Source organism: Lacerta agilis, chromosome 15 (genome assembly GCF_009819535.1).
Source record: "Lacerta agilis isolate rLacAgi1 chromosome 15, rLacAgi1.pri, whole genome shotgun sequence".
NCBI lineage: Eukaryota > Metazoa > Chordata > Lepidosauria > Squamata > Lacertidae > Lacerta > Lacerta agilis.
This window is the reverse complement of record NC_046326.1, coordinates 14946930-14962212: the sequence shown is the minus strand read 5'-3', so window position 1 is coordinate 14962212 and position 15283 is coordinate 14946930. Positions and strand designations below refer to the sequence as shown.

The 15283-nt window shown below is 53.7% G+C and overlaps 1 protein-coding gene across 1 annotated transcript; it reads left to right on the top strand.

Moving 5' to 3' along the window:
• Nucleotides 1–4692: 4692 nt before the first annotated feature.
• SCN2B (sodium voltage-gated channel beta subunit 2) lies at nt 4693–10687 on the top strand. The gene is made up of 4 exons (XM_033172297.1): nt 4693–4976; nt 8645–8811; nt 9596–9806; nt 10105–10687. Exons 1-4 carry the CDS (start codon nt 4907–4909, stop codon nt 10302–10304), a joined length of 648 nt encoding a protein of 215 aa, XP_033028188.1. The 5' UTR covers nt 4693–4906; the 3' UTR covers nt 10305–10687.
• Nucleotides 10688–15283: the final 4596 nt, after the last annotated feature.

The following is a 15283-nucleotide window of genomic DNA, read 5'->3' as shown; positions in this document are numbered from 1 at the left end:
AACAGTTCTTAATGGAAGTTAAAATTCAATGTCAGCTAGTGGTTCCCCCTTAGATTTGAATTGGAATGAGTCCTAGTACTCAGCTACATTAGTAAAAATAAAACGTTATAAATGCATTATAAAACTGTGACACCAGGTGTTGCTGTAGAGCTGAAATCGGAACACTCTGAAATTTTCCATTGAGAGCTTTAAAATGGCTTTTTATCCAGAGCATTTTCAGAGTCTTTTTTTTATAGCTGTGTAGATGCAACCCTGGACTATATGCATTCACCATGGTGTTTCCTAATTCTGGACAGGACAAACATAGCCTAACTTCTGTTGTCAATGCTCTGGTAATCTCTATGTTGAATTAGTGCAACATAGGGCTACATAGAGCTAGTGCAGAATTTAGCAGCTGGGTTGCTCAACAGGGCAAGATAGGTTGAGCACATAACACTAATCCAGACCTGACTGTATGGGCTACCAATTGATTTCTAGGCCCAGTTCAAAGTGTTGGCTTTGACCTATAAAGTCATATGCAGACTGCCTCTCCCCACACAAACCAACCCAGACCCTGCAAACGTCACCTGAGACCCTTCTCCATGTGCCCACTTCATGGGAGTTCCAGAGGGTGGCAACATGAGAACAGCCCTTTTCAGTGGTGGCTCCCTCTTTTTGAAATGCTCTCTTCAGGGAAAGTCACCTGGTATCTATTTTTAGGCACCAAGCAAAAACCTTCATTTTTACCCAGGCTTTTTGGCTGTTAATTTGAAGGGGTTTTAAGTATTTGTGGCCGCTTTTGGTGGGTCAGGATCTGCTAGACATGTGTTTTCTTTATATAGATGTTTTGGTTTTGTTTTTTTTTAAAAAGATTTTAAATTGTGTTTATTGTAGTTGGTTTTAGTATTTCTATTGTGCTTGTAAATTTGCTTTGAGTCATTTCCATGAGTAAAGTGGTAAATAACACATCACCAACATAATATGTCCTTTCTTCAACCCTCCTGATAGAAACCAGATCTCTGCATACTTATGGGATGGCATGATTCACACCTTAAGAATTTACAGTCGGTTTCAATTACAAACAGAAGTTTCTTTTCTCAAAAACAAAATTCCTTGTGAAATAGTTGTAATTACATAATGCCCAATTCAAGTTGCATCATGTTTGATGGAAAGTTGTTATAACTATGGGGAAGTTACAACTTTTGACCCATGGTCCTGGAAGGAGGAAGTCAGTTAATTAAGTTCTTTTATTCTAACAATTCATTTTGGCTGCAGTCCTGTGCATGTTTACTTGGGAGTAAGCCCTATTGAACTTGATGGAACTTGCCTCTGAGTGGATATGCATGGGATTGCAGTGTTAGACCTCCCTCCCATTTACACATTTTTATTATGTTACTTCTCCCACTTCACATTTCTTTTTAAACTTCTGTTCTAGACAAGGAATGTCATTTTTGTTATGTAGTGCCACGTAAATGTTGTGTATTCCTAGAATAAATGTGATTTTAGCCTCATAGCATTTGGTTGCTGGTGTTGTAGTGTCTTTGTATATGTACTGAGAGGATTATTGAGATCTGTAACTGCCGAGAGTTTGGGCTCAGCTACATTAGTATAGAAACAGCGATTTGAATGCGCTATAAACGTGCAACACCAGGTGGCGGCAGAGAGCAGGAATTTTTAAAATGCAGTTTTCCATAGGGATTTCTATCTTTTGTTATGATTGAGTGGAATTCTATGTTAGGAGTTTGATGTTTTCTATATTGTATTTATGGATTTTGATGTTTTCTATATTGTGTTTAATTTTAATTTTTGGTAAATTGCTTGATGATCCTTTCTTATGAAAAGTGGTATATTCATACCTGAAATAATAATAATAAATATATATATATATACAGAGTTTAGGCCCAAACAATGAGAATTCATACAAAACAAAAACACACACACCACACAAAAACTAACAAAATCAAAACTAGCAGAATATTACCATACTTTTCCGTGAGTAAGACTGTTTTTTTTTTTACTAAAAAATAATGTTTAAAAGGGGGAGTAGTCTTATACATGGGGGCAATCTCATCTCATTTTCTGAATTTTGAGTCCCCCAAATACATGGGTGTGTGTGTTATACATGGGAAAATACGGTATTTTTTATCTGTGGGATTGTTGCTTAGGAGGGAAGAAAAGGGTGAAATACCAGAAGAATCCAGTCTGCCTTAAAGCACTTTGGATTACTTAAACTAAAAGATTAAAACTAACCAATCTAAGCTTCCCTTTTAAGATGCAAAGGGAGGCACTCTGCCAAATTCACAAATGTGAGGAAGGATAACATCTAATAACCACACCCTCTCCTAGCATCCATTCACATCCCTACAGAAATGGCCTTAAGAGTGAAAAGGGCCAAAGCTTGCTAGTCCACAAAGGGTAATCTCAGCAGATAATATTACAACTGGATCAGGCCAATGGGGGCCCATCTGGTCCAAGCATCTGTTTTCCCTGTGGCCAACCAGGTGCCCCAATGGGAAACACACATGCGGGATATGGGAGAAATAGCACTCTCCCCTCTTGTCATCCCAGCAGTTGTTATCATGCAGAGGGATACTGTGTCTTTCAGGGAGGGACTACGGTGGACCTAGCAAACCCATTAGGCCACATTTCCCTGTCCTTTGGAAAACAGTGCCAAACTTCTGGGTGTGGGGCTGGGCCTGCCCCTTGGGACTCCCAGCCTCTGCCAATTGCCTTTTAGGAGGAAAGGCTCCTTTCGCAAGCATAAGGGACTGACTCAGCTGCAAGTCTGCTCTGACTTTGCAGAACTGGGCTGCGCAGGTTGTCCCGGTAAAGGACAGTGCCTTGAAATATTAATGAAGTGCTCCTTAAATTTGAGGAGGAGAAAGTGCAGTGGGATCTTCTTCAAGGGGGCCAGCTGGAACCTGCCCAGGATGGTAGTGTCTGTGAGCACAAAACACCCAAGAAGTCAGAGAGCTGTACTGTCACTGTTGTCAAATTAGTGGAGGATAAGGCTATCAGTGACCCAGCCCACCGTTACTTTCTATCAGGAAGGCGAGAGTGACGGGAGGCCGCTTGCATCAGGACCATGGATAGCGCCCCAGTAGAAAGACGTGGCTCTGGGATAGGCCGGCGGGGCACTGAGCTGGGGCTTGGAGAGGCTCAACAGTCCCTTTCCTCTCTCCCCTTCCCCACAGCAGCCAAGGCTCTTCCTTCACCCCTAAGCAGCCAAGCAGCCCCAGCAGATGCGAGACAAGTCCAAAGCGTACCCACAACACTGCCAGAGCCCTCTCTGCGCGGGCTCTTTCTGAGCGGACCCGGGAGACGCCACCCAGAGCCTGTGCAGAAGCGCAGCCGGCTGTATTCTTTGGTTTCGCGTTGCCGCCCTCCGACGTTTTCCAGCAGCTGCAGCAAGGCGCGCTTGGAGCGTCCAGAAAGCGGAGAAGTTAATGGAACTCTCTCTCCGCACCCGACACTTCAGCCAGTGCCCAAGGAAGGGAGCAGGATAGCCAAGGCAACTCCGGGGGAGCCTCGCCCGGTCCACATTCACTTGTGGGTGGGGAGGCCTTCGGAGCCTGCAGTGTGTTTGTATGGGGACGGGGGCGTTTGATTCGCTGCTGGCTCCCTGTCCCGACTGGTCCCCAGCAGCAACTCCCACTGGCAACGCAGACTGGGTTGCTCAGGGCCAACTGGGAGGGGAAGGAAGCAGCCGTGGCAAACAGCGCTTGGTGGAGGGGAGGGGAGAGGGTGGCGTGGGGTCTGTCTTGTTTGCTTGCCGTGGAAGAGGCGGGAGCGCATCCATCCATTCCCTGCCACCGACCCCCCTGGAGCATGCTGCCGCGCCACTTCTTGTCCTCCTGGGACAAGGTGGGGGTGGGGAAGGGCTGCTGGATTACCTATTGCACATTGGGATGCCTAAATTGATACTCTTGACCCTTCTCACCCTCCCTGCCCAGTCGCTGGGGCAGTTGCTGCGAAAGAGGAAGGGGTGCGCGCGCGCGCAAGAGTCCCATAGCCAGTCGGGGGAGCTGCTCTGCTATCTCTCTTGCGCGGGGTAGTGTTGCTTTAACTGGGAATATGAAATGCATTTGGCTCCCCCAGGACCAAATTGAGGGGGTCAGGCAATAAATCATTTGAAGAGCAGGGAGTTCTTCCCCCACCCCCGCGCGAAGGTCCCCTACCAGCCTTCTCCTCCTGCTCAGCATGTTTTGGGGAGGGAGCCCTTGAAATGGGTATTTGCTCCAGGAGGCACCCCGTGCATAGTTTGGGCTGGAGGACAAGAAGACGTCCCTCTGAAGCGGGTGGCTGAGAAGTTGACTTCGGCCGCCGTCTCTGCTCTTTGGGAAAGGGCAGCAGCCCAAAAACGTAGCAACAGTGGCGGCAACTGCTTTCTCCGGGTCCTGGTCCAGGCCCCGGGTCCAGTCAGCCTTGACGGGAAGATGCTCTCCAGGTCTTTAGACAGGTGCATTTCCTCAGCCCTACCTGGAGATGCTGCTGTGGGTTGGATCTGGGACCTTTTGCGTCCAAATGCGGTGCTTTGCCCCTCAGTTATGACACTTCCCTGACTAGAACCCAGGGAGGGCAGGCAGGGGGTGTTGAGATTAATCCTCCGCTCTCCCCCAGCCCGCCGCCCCCGCGGAAGCTGGGAGCACCTCTCATTCCCGGCACATAAGGGTTTCCTGCCCTCCCACTTCCTTTGCGAGATTCGCCAACCACAGAAATGATGTGTCCCCCCGTTTTTTAACCGCGGCTGCAGGGGAAGCACCAAACCCTCCAGCCGGCCATCTTGGAGCCCTCGCCATAAAGCTTCCAGAACATGATGTATGCCTCCGAGTCCAAACCCCGCATTTGACCCTCCCCTCCACCCAAGCCAAGCCAAGCCAAGCAGCGCACCGCCCGGCCCCTCCCCCTCTCCCGCTAGGCCCGGAGGATGAGCCGAGAAGCCCCCCGGCCCCCGAAGACGCCCGCCCTGGCACTCCTCATCCTCTGCCTCGCGCTGGGTAAGTGGCTTCTGGGGTCCCGGCGTGGGGAGCTGAGGCAGGAGGGGAGCAGTGGGGAGGGGGCTGCTGCTGCAATCAGGCGAGGGCCGCTGCGGACCTGCCCGGCTCCGCAGCCCCACTGACAGCTGCGCTCCAGGGAGGAGAAGGAGGCGCCGCTTTGCCTTGGCTCCAGGGCGGGCGGGGAGCGTCTTTGGGGGGCGCCTTCGGGGAGGGCCCTTTCCTGGCCCTCAGTGCCCCTCAGTGCATTTGCTGGAAGAACCGGCCAGAGCCGGTGCCCCGCCAGAGCTACACAATTTTTGGTCGGATCAGTCGCCAGCAACTGAGAATATCAATGCCGAGGAAAGCGCTCCGGGCCTGGATCTTTGGAAAGTGGCCGCGGGGGGGGGGGGGGGGTCGGTGGCTGAGGGCAGTGTGCGTGTGGTCACTCTCTCTCACATACACAGCTGTGCCGGGGTTGCCAGATGCTGCTCCGCCTCCTATTCTGGGGACCAGAGTTTCTCCCTTCCACGCCTGCTTGGGTCCTCCCAAAATGAGGCACAGGTCCTTCCCTCGCTAGGACTGTGGGGTGTGGCGAGGGGGGATTTGCAGCTGCCACTAGGCGACTCCGCAGGAAGAAAGCCCCCTCGATTCAGCAGGGGCCAACCACTGCCTCCTACCCCCTAGGATACTGCGCCTGCGCCCACTCCCCAGCATTCATAGGGGCTTCTCTCAGAAGCCTTGTGGGAGCCTTCGAGGGTTTGCTGGCCACCGCTGGCAATGCCCAGCAGTAGCTCCTCCTGCTCTCACCTTCCAGAGGGACTCTCTAAAGGCCGACTCCAGTGGCTCCCTGCTGCCTACCAGGCGCGACCTTTCTACAGCAATCCGTGATCACAAGTTCCATGTGGGAGAGGAGAGACGAGGAGGGTGCGCCTAGAACCCCGGGGCCTGATCTAGACCTGGGCCTTCGCTACTCCCCACTCCCAGCCCCTTCTTATCCGGCCCCCTCTGTTACAAGTCTTGTGTCCTGCTGGCCGAGCACACAGCCCGCTCTGCCTCTCCAAACAGGAGCGCGAAGGGTCTGCCAAAAGCGCGCAGTCGACCGTTTTGGAAAGGATGAGGGGGCGAAAGGCCAGGCTTTCTGCGGCTGGGCTTGTGGGGAGAAGGGGGCGCAGCCAAGGTGCACTGCTCTGGGTAGGTAGGTCGGCGAGGAGCCCCCTGATCTCTGCTGCAGATCCCAACTGAACTAAGGGCGCACCGTCTTCCCCTCAGGGCTCTCGGGGTACCGCGAGGGGGAGGTGTGTGTTGAATGTGTTCCAGTTTGCAGTAGCATCTGACGAGCCAGGAACTGCCTCAGCAATTGCTGCATTCAAGGCACTGCAGAGACTGCAGCTTCTGCAGCACTCAGGGCTCCTCGGAACAGCCAGGAGACCTGTTTGCCAGGCGTCAGCAAAAGAGACTGACAGAAACAAGCTGACCTTGGACTGCCTGCCTCAGGCGTCTCCTTAAAGCCCCAGGGCTGCCACCCAGCTTCAGCAGCGATCGGGAAGAATACCCGTGTGGGGCAACAGAAACCCCCTCTGCTCCTGAGCATGCGCCCAGGGTGGAGGGTCGGTCGCGCACGCTGCCATCATTATCCCCTCGGGGTGACTCAGATGGGGTCTTGGGGCCACGCGGAAGGAGCTTCGGTTCGGAGCAGCCTGGGAATGTCAGACCCCAGACGTGGTGGCAGGTATTGCTAGTTCAGTCCTGAAACAGGTAATCCAGGCATCTCCCCGCTCTCCTCAGCCGCCGTTTCGTCCTCTGCAATTCCTTCTACGTTCCTGATCTGTAAAAGCCAAAACAAAAAGAATATAGTGTGCCAGCCCTGATCAGAAACTGAACAATTCTGAGCGTCTGCAGTTTCACGCTTCAAACTCTCCTTGAGCCCCCGCGTGGCTGATCGATAAAGAAGGTGAGGGTGAGGGGGGACCCTTTTGGGGATCTGCCTTCAAAGCCAGTGGGACCTGGGAGGAACTGCTGAGATGAGCGCGAAGAAACGGAAAGGAAGAACGGAAGCGGCGGAGCTGTTGGCCGGCTTCCTGCCATCCTCAGCCGGGACGGAACAGCGGCGGACGCAGGAGTTCAGCGCGCGTCCTTCCGTAGCCAAAGCCTCGCCAGCAACGAGCGCAAGAGAGGGAGCGCTCTGCCATCAGGATGGCGGGGAAGTTTTCAGACGCACCCCCCCCCCCCAAAAAAACCGTTTAGGAAAAAAAAGAATAATCCCAAACAACTGGCCCAGAATACTGTCGGGAGGGGGACAAAAAACAAGGGGAGAGGGGAGGTCTGAAAAGGGCATGTGAGCTGCATGCAGAAGGCCCCAGGAGCAACCCCCGCTGGCATCTCCAGATAGGGCCAGGAGGAGACACCCCTGCCTCAAATCTTGGAGAGCTGCTGTTGTCAGTCAGTGTTGACAATACTGAAGAAGAAGAAGAAGAAGAGTTTGGATTTGATATCCCGCTTTTTCACTACCCGAAGGAGTCTCAAAGGGGCTAACATTCTCCTTTCTCTTCCTCCCCCACAACAAACACTCTGTGAGGTGAGTGGAGCTGAGAGACTTCAAAGAAGTGTGACTAGCCCAAGGTCACCCAGCAGCTGCATGTGGAGGAGCGGAGACGCGAACCCAGTTCGGCAGATTAGGAGTCTACCACTCTTAACCACTACACCACACTGGCTCTATATGGACCAATGGTCTGACTTGGTATAAATGCAGCGGGTGGCACTGTGGGTTAAGACACAGAGCCTAGGGCTTGTCGATCAGAAGGTCTGTGGTTCGAATCCCCATGACAGGGTGAGCTCCCGTTGCTCGGTCCCTGTTCCTGCCAACCTAGCAGTTCGAAAGCACGTCAAAGTGCAAGTAGATAAATAGGTACCACTCTGGCGGGAAGATAAATGGCGTTTCCGTGTGCTGCTCTGGTTCGCCAGAAACTGCTTAGTCATGCTGGCCACATGACCCAGAAGCTGTACGCCGGCTCCCTCGGCGAATAAAGCGAGATGAGGCTGCAACCCCAGAGTCGTCCGGGCCTGGACCTAATGGTCAGGGGTACCTTTACCTTTACCATGTTCCTAATGGGGTGCTCAGGAAAGGGGCAGGACTGCCCCACTTCTCTAGATATTATAGAATTGTTGAGTTGGAAGGGACCCCCAAGGGCCATCTAGTCCAACCCCTTACAATGCAGGAATATTTTGCCCAAAGTGGGACTCAGACCCACATCCCTGAGGTGCAGAGTTTCATGCTCTACTGACTGAGCTATCCTGTCAGGCTTGTTCTATAAAATTCTCCAGCTACGTTTTTCTGGTACAGTTGGGATCCTGTTTTAATTGATCACTTAATATTCCAGAGGGTCCTTTGTCAGCAGCCTGCCTTTCCTTAAAGGGGGGGGGGGTTGATGCCCTTCGTGTGTAATGGGTGGGTGGGGTGGGAGAGCAAGCGAGGCTGGATCTGCACTGATCTGTATAAATGCTATTAAATAAAGGCTATTAGAAAACAAAAACCCTAAATAACTCTCAATGCAATTTCCCAGGGCTGACTGTTTGCTGCTTTGCAGCGCCCTCTGGTGTCACATTTTTATAACACATTTTAAATGTTATAACTAACCAGCGTAGATTCGCCTCTCCTGCCTTACCCTGTTCTCCTCCTCTTCTTCTGGCAGTGCCAAGCAGCCTGGGCATGGAGGTCACAGCGCCTTTCACCATCAGGGCCCTGAATGGCTCCTCCATCCGCCTCACCTGCACCTTCAACTCCTGCTACCAGGTGGAGAAGAAGCAGTTCTCCCTCAACTGGACCTACCAGGAATGCGACAATTGCACCGAAGAGATGGTGAGTCTGCAGCCCGCAGCTGAGCTGGGCTGATCGCTTCTTTGAAGCATGCTGTGGTGCAGAGGTGGATTTAGGGGAGTGCGAAACTGGGTCGCCTGCACTGGGTGCCCAGCTGAGAGGGCACGGCAACAGCAACTTAGCAGCAGAGCCTGTACATTGGAAGTCCTTTCAACCCGTCCCCCAAATGCAGTTCCTGTGAACGTATGTGTGTGGTGGAGGGAGCGGGTTGCAGCAGAAATTCCACGCGAAGCTGCCAAGCGTCTACTGTGGCCTAAGTTTCTTGTTGCCACATTAAATGTGCAAGTCTTTAAGGTTCCAGAACTCTGCTCGTTGTGTTTGCTGTAACAGATGAGCTCTGCTGCCCCTTTTAAGCCACGATCAAGCGGAATGCACTCGTGCATGTGCTCAGAGGCACCCGTTTTATTGCAACCACATGTCCCAGGGATAGCCTTTGCTGCTGAAGGCTGTTTTTATTTTTTAAAAGGGTGATACATAGGAGCCCAACTTCTAGGGGCCAAGGGGTCTTCACCCCCTCCAATAAAATACTTGAGGGCTCCCCCCAACCAAACTTAAGGGGCATTGCTATTCAAATGGTGTGCGTGGATCCCTTCATGTGATTGATTATGTGGGGCGGGCTTTCCTGGGTACCTCCAATTCAAGATGGCTCCCCTGGTGTGATATATCGCCCAGACATAGTTCATAAACGGTTTGTCGCAGCTCTCCAGAGTCTCCTGCACGGACTGTGGCAATCTCTGCTCCTTAACGCCCCCCACCCTGTCTCTAGTTTCTACAGTTTAGGTTGAAGATTGTTCCTATGGAGCAGACCCGCTTTGGGGATCGTGTGGAGTTCACCGGGAACCCCATCAAGAACGACGTCTCCTTCACCCTCCACAACGTGCAGCTGGATGACGAAGGGACCTACCACTGCTATGTCATGAACCCCCCTGACCGGCAGAAGGGACACGGAAAGATCAGCCTGATAGTGATCACCGAAGGTCAGTCAGCCTTCGGGAGCCCTGTCATCTAGGGTCTCCCTCTCACCCTAGGACCCACCCCACAACAACATGCTTTTCTTACCTGCTATGCTGCAGCGTCCAAGAAAGGCCTCACCCACCCCAGAAACCCACCTTCCTGCAAAGCCTGGGTGGGGACCCTCCCTGCCCCCTGCCCCCTGTCCCCCGCTGCTCCCCTAGCCCCTCTCTCCAAGCCCCCTGGGGGGGGGAGATCAAGCCTGCTGCGTGTGTCCTTCCTCAGCCCCGTCCCCCGCTAGTCCCGGCTGTGTCTCCTCCACAGAACCTCCCGAGCGGGACTCGACGGTGGCCGTGATCGTGGGAGCCACGGTGGGAGGGTTCCTGGCCGTGGTCATCCTAGTGCTGGTGGCTGTCAAATGCGTGCGGCGCAAGAAGCAGCAGAGGTTGAACACGGACGACCAGAAGACGGAGGAGGAGGGCAAGACGGACGGCGAGGGCAACCCCGATGAAGGCACCAAGTAGACTGGCGCCTGGCGGCCCGGAATGGTCCCCTCCTGCACTCTGCCCCTCCGCCCTCCCGCATCCATGAGCTTCCTCTAAGGACTCTCCACTGGTGTCAGAAGTGTCGAGGTCCCTCCCTTCCCCACTTAAGCCTCTCCATTGAGACCTTGCACGCATAGCTGGGCAGGGTGCTGCACAGCAGATCTTCCTCATGCCCCTCTGTGGAAGAATTCCAGGGCCAAAAAGTTGGGGGGGGGGGTTGCAAAGGGAGGATTTGAGGGTCGAGAGCAAGGGCTCGCCTCCCAACTTGCCACAGGAAAGGTCTTGACCTTTTCCTCCTGCCCCTGCTGTTGGTCCTCTCTGCCCGGCGCCTCCAAGGATGGTGGAAAGGCAGGATCTTTTCCCTTCCTGACAGGATGCCACGGGGGGGGGGTGTTTGTGTGTTTTGCTGCTGAAGGGGAGCATTGGCCCCAGGAAGAGAAGGGGGGTGGGGTGGGGGAAGAGAGGTTCCCCCGTCCGATGCAGAAACTGCCACTTATCGTCTTCCTTCTACAGAAGCCACAAGCACAACCCACTACTGCCAAATGCAACTCACTGCCAGCGGGGCGGGAGGGGGAGGTCGAAAGGACGGCACATTCTGCACTCCCCCCAAGAACCGGCATTTGCAAGCTCACATGTCAGCTATTCCCCAATCCCCACCCAAACTCACACGACTCCCCGATGTTTCCTATGCCCAGCATAATTGGGGGGAGGGTCTTTCTGGGAATAGGCTTTTTGGGGGGATGGCGGGTGGGAGACTGCTTGTTTATTTCCCGAGAGCATGCTGCCTATGTCCCGCGCCCCATGCCATGCTTTTTCTTCTTGGGTGGGCGGCTATGCTTTCTGCTGGGAGGAGTGTTCCTGAAGGGCCCTGGCAGAGGAGAGGTCTGGATCTCATGGAGGGGCAAGATCCTGGGCCTGCCCTCCCCACTCCATGCTCTGGCTTTCCTTTCGGTAGAGCACACTTACCTGGCCATGCCCGTCAGCCTCTTGCTGTAAACTTCACCAGGGCTCCATGAGAGGCAGAGCTGGATCAGGTCCCTCGGTGCTTGCTGCGTCCTTGGCTCAGAAGCAGGCAATTCCTGGGTGCCTCTTCCTCTTAGTCACAGCTGGGCTCCAGGCCTGGTCATTGTCCACCAACCCTGGGCCCCGTGCATGACCCTGCCGTCCTTCAAGGGGCTCTCGGTTTTCTCTTGCCGTCGCACCTGGGGACAAAAAGGCAGGACAGTGAATGCGGGGAGGAGGCGCTCCCTAAGTCCTCTTGCTTCTCCCATCTGGCCGGGCCAAGGCTCTGCTCTGTTCCTTGCTGTGATTGGCTAGTTCTTTGCTAAGCAGGCCACAAGGTGGTGCTCTCGCCTCACCTGACAATGGAGCCAGCTTTTTTTGGGGTGGGAGGGGGGTCACCACTTGTGGGAATGTTTAGGAAGGTAGGAGAGGATATATTGTTTTGATATTATCCCTCCTCACTCATGCTAGTGAGCAAACAGCAAAGCACTTTCCCTTGCAGCTTATAGTGAAGCAGTTGGTGACTCGCTAGAGTCTTTTAATTAAGCCACCCAGTCTGGCTTTTCCAGTCTGTCTTGTTCCTGGTAAATTTCCCCTTTATTTCCTTCTTAAAATAAGAATAACACAACACAGTCTTCTTGAAAAATAACAGATTTTTCTCACGCTCAGTTCACAGCAGTAATCTGAAGGCAGGTTTTATCTTGTGGCTACAGTTACATTTGTACAGAAAATTAAGTCTGAGTTAGGTCTCAGACTTTCTACCTTGTGGCTTCCATCCTCTGTAAGGATGAGCCATGTGCTGCTGGCAAAGAGCCAGGAGCAGTAGGGATCCAGAAGTGAAGATCCAAAAGAGGAAAAGGGAAGGTGGCTGCATGGCTAGCCCTTTTACATGGTCAGCTAGGGTCACGCCCATCTACCTGGTCACCCACAGGGGGAGGAGGCTCCAGAGCAGGTATGACAGGAAGCTCTCCCTGTCTGGAGCCACTTTCCCCTGGGTGTACATTCTAGGCAACAGGAAAATGTTGTACCGATACTTGCTGCTCTATCAATACATTCGGAGAAGGGGGTGATGGTTCTTCTCCCCGGAGTCCCACAACTGAAACGCGGGGGGGGGGGGAAGAGTGCAGGGCAGGCCGGCCAAGGGCACCTCGTCGGCTGGTTCCAGGGCCTGGAGCTGCCTTTGGTTCTTGCTTGACCTTCCCCGGACCCGTCGCTCGATATTTGCCCCCCCCTCCACACACACACCCAGGCGAGACGCAGACGTCTCTTGTTCTCGCCACCCGGCAGTTCGACAGCGCCCCCTGCCGCCACCTTCCTGCTCTTTATTGTTTTGCCAAATTTTGCCGTTTGGTTCTCAACCAAAGCCACAGTATGGAATGTTTTATTGCTCTTTTTCGTGCGTATACAGGAAAACAAATATACAGATATGCATACCTATACACATGTACATATTCAGGAAACGATTTCGTTGACCATACTTTGCACATTGGCTGTTTGTATTTTCGCTGTGCTGCTGCTGCTATGTTGGGAGTAAGCATTTTTTTTCTTCCTGGGTCTGTCTCGGTGAACCAGGAGTCCAGAGAAATAAAACAGAGCGCGCCGCTCAGTACAGGCGTAGCTCCAACTCTTTCCCGGGACAGCTGGGCAGTGGGGAGACCTCAGCTTCACGAGCATAGACCGGGCAACTCTGCGGGGTCCTGGTTTGTAGGATCCGAGGATCCTGAAGGCCGCCTAGTCCGCCTCACCCCAACACAAAGCCTGGGGCAGGGCTTACATCCAGAGCATATCAAATAATAAAGATGATCGTGCCTCTGAACATGTGCAGAGTACCTTTCCTTTGCAACTGAATAATCATCGCCTGCCTTAAATGGTTTTCTTACGGTGGTGCCTGAAGGTTCATTCCGCAGCCCACCCTTGTCGGAACCAGCCGGACCGCTTTTCTATTGTTCCTCTCCTCCTCTGGAGGCAAAGCGGGCGGAGGATGATTTACGTCTTGGCCTCGGAAAAAGCGGAACACCTGGCGAAGAGCAAGCTTCTTCTCTGTGGACTCAGGGAAGTGGGCGTAAAGAGGAGCGCGCTGGGGGCGTGGCAGGCACCGGGTGGCAGGAGTCTGCTTTCAGCTGGGGAAGCGGTTTTGCGTCTTGAGCAGCCGCTTGCAAAGTTCTTAAGGACAAGCGGTGGCTACCTGGGAGGGAGGGGAGGGGAGGGGAGGCGGGAACATTATTCCCTCGAATCCCTCCAGTCAAAGGACACACACACACACACACACACACACACACACACCGCCAATGCCTGACTTCAGCTTTGGTAGTTTGTAGTTTAGTACTTCTGAAATTATTAGACAACACCAGTGGACACTGTGCCGAGGGGAGGGAACACAATTTTAAGCACCAAAGGTGGAGGGGTAAATGAGAAAGAAATCATGCTAACCTGACCGCTGGCTCCCTTCTGTCTGACAACTGCGTGTGTTCCATAGAGCGCCGCACAAATTAACCATTAGGCAACGCAGCCCGGGGGTGGGGTGGCCAGGCCATCCCTATCCGTGCCAGGGAGCTGCCGCCAGCTTCCAGTCCCCTCAGCGAGCTCGCTTTCCCAGCCACTTTCCCGAACGTGGGGATGAAGGCGGTGCGAGTCAGAGAGTCTGCTGTTCTCGAGAGGGCGCACAGCGAAAAGCGCCAGGTTCGACAGTCCTGCTCCTGCTGGCGACCTATCTCGCAGTTCCCGAGTCCTGGGCCTGGCCTGGACAAGAATCCCCGAGTGAGGGGGAGCCTCCTCTTCTCCTTGTCGCTGGGAAACCGCGAGACCCCCGCGGAAGACGGGGCACCGGCGCGCTGATCCACGATCTCGCTGGCCTCCGACGGGGTGGTCCTGGACGGACGCCGCACTTTCCGCCCCGGGGGGCGCAGAGTAGGACCAAAGCCGGCTGGACAGCACCCTCTACCGCCCGCCGCCGCCCAGTTTTGGCTCGGCTCTCAGGCATGGTCGGCTTCTTCCCTTCTGCCCGCTCCGTCGGTGAGCGCTTCCCGCTCCTTTGCCCGGAGTTTGCAGAGTCACTATCTGTCTTTGGCCAGTTTCTCTGGGAAAAGACAGCTCGAGCCTCGAGGGCACGCTGCAGGGTTCTAGCAGCAACTCTCTGAGGTGGCTTTGCACTCTTTCCTTTGCTCTGCTTGCACTCACTTTCCTTAGTCCGGTCCACAGAAGGAAAGTCAGAGAGAGAGAGAGAGAGAGAGAGGAGAGAGAGAGAGAGAGAGAGGAGAGAGAGAGAGAGAGAGAGAGAGAGAGAGAGAGAGAGAGAGAGAGAGAGAGAGAGAGAGAGAGAGAGAGAGAGAGAGAGAGAGAGAGACCTACAGCCTCCTTGCCCGGGACCTTTTCTGCCATATCACCACCTGGGCGCGCGGGGTGGGGAGAGGCGACGACCCATCCAGCCTACCGAGGGATGGCAACTGCCAAGGCTCTCGATGTGCAGAACAAAAACTGCTAAATGCCCTTGAATTCACCCTCAGCTGTTCATTGGAGAGAGTGACCCAGGCAGCCTTCATAATCAGATAAGTGCCTTCCTCCGTCCCCGTCTGCCCTTGAAAGGGCCGAAGTGCTGCCTCCCGCAGACCCCACCGCACCAGTCCGACCACCTAGATGGGAGGTGTGGGCAGGTCTTTCCTTAGAGCGTGGTGCTGGTAACACCAAGGTCGCAAGTTCGATTCCCATATGGGACAGCTGCATATTCCTGCATTGCAAGGACCCTCATGGTTACTTCCAACTTTCCAATTCTATGATTCTATGAAGGCCTGTCTTCTTGCCCTGGGCTCCGGCCCTTCTCCTTTCACACACCTATGCTTATGAATTAGGAAAGCTGTTTCCCATTATACCTAGGTGGTGAAAGGTACTCTGCACATGGTCAGAGGCATTTCATTACCTAGGTCTTAGCCATGGCAGGCCCCTGAATCAAATTTAAGCCC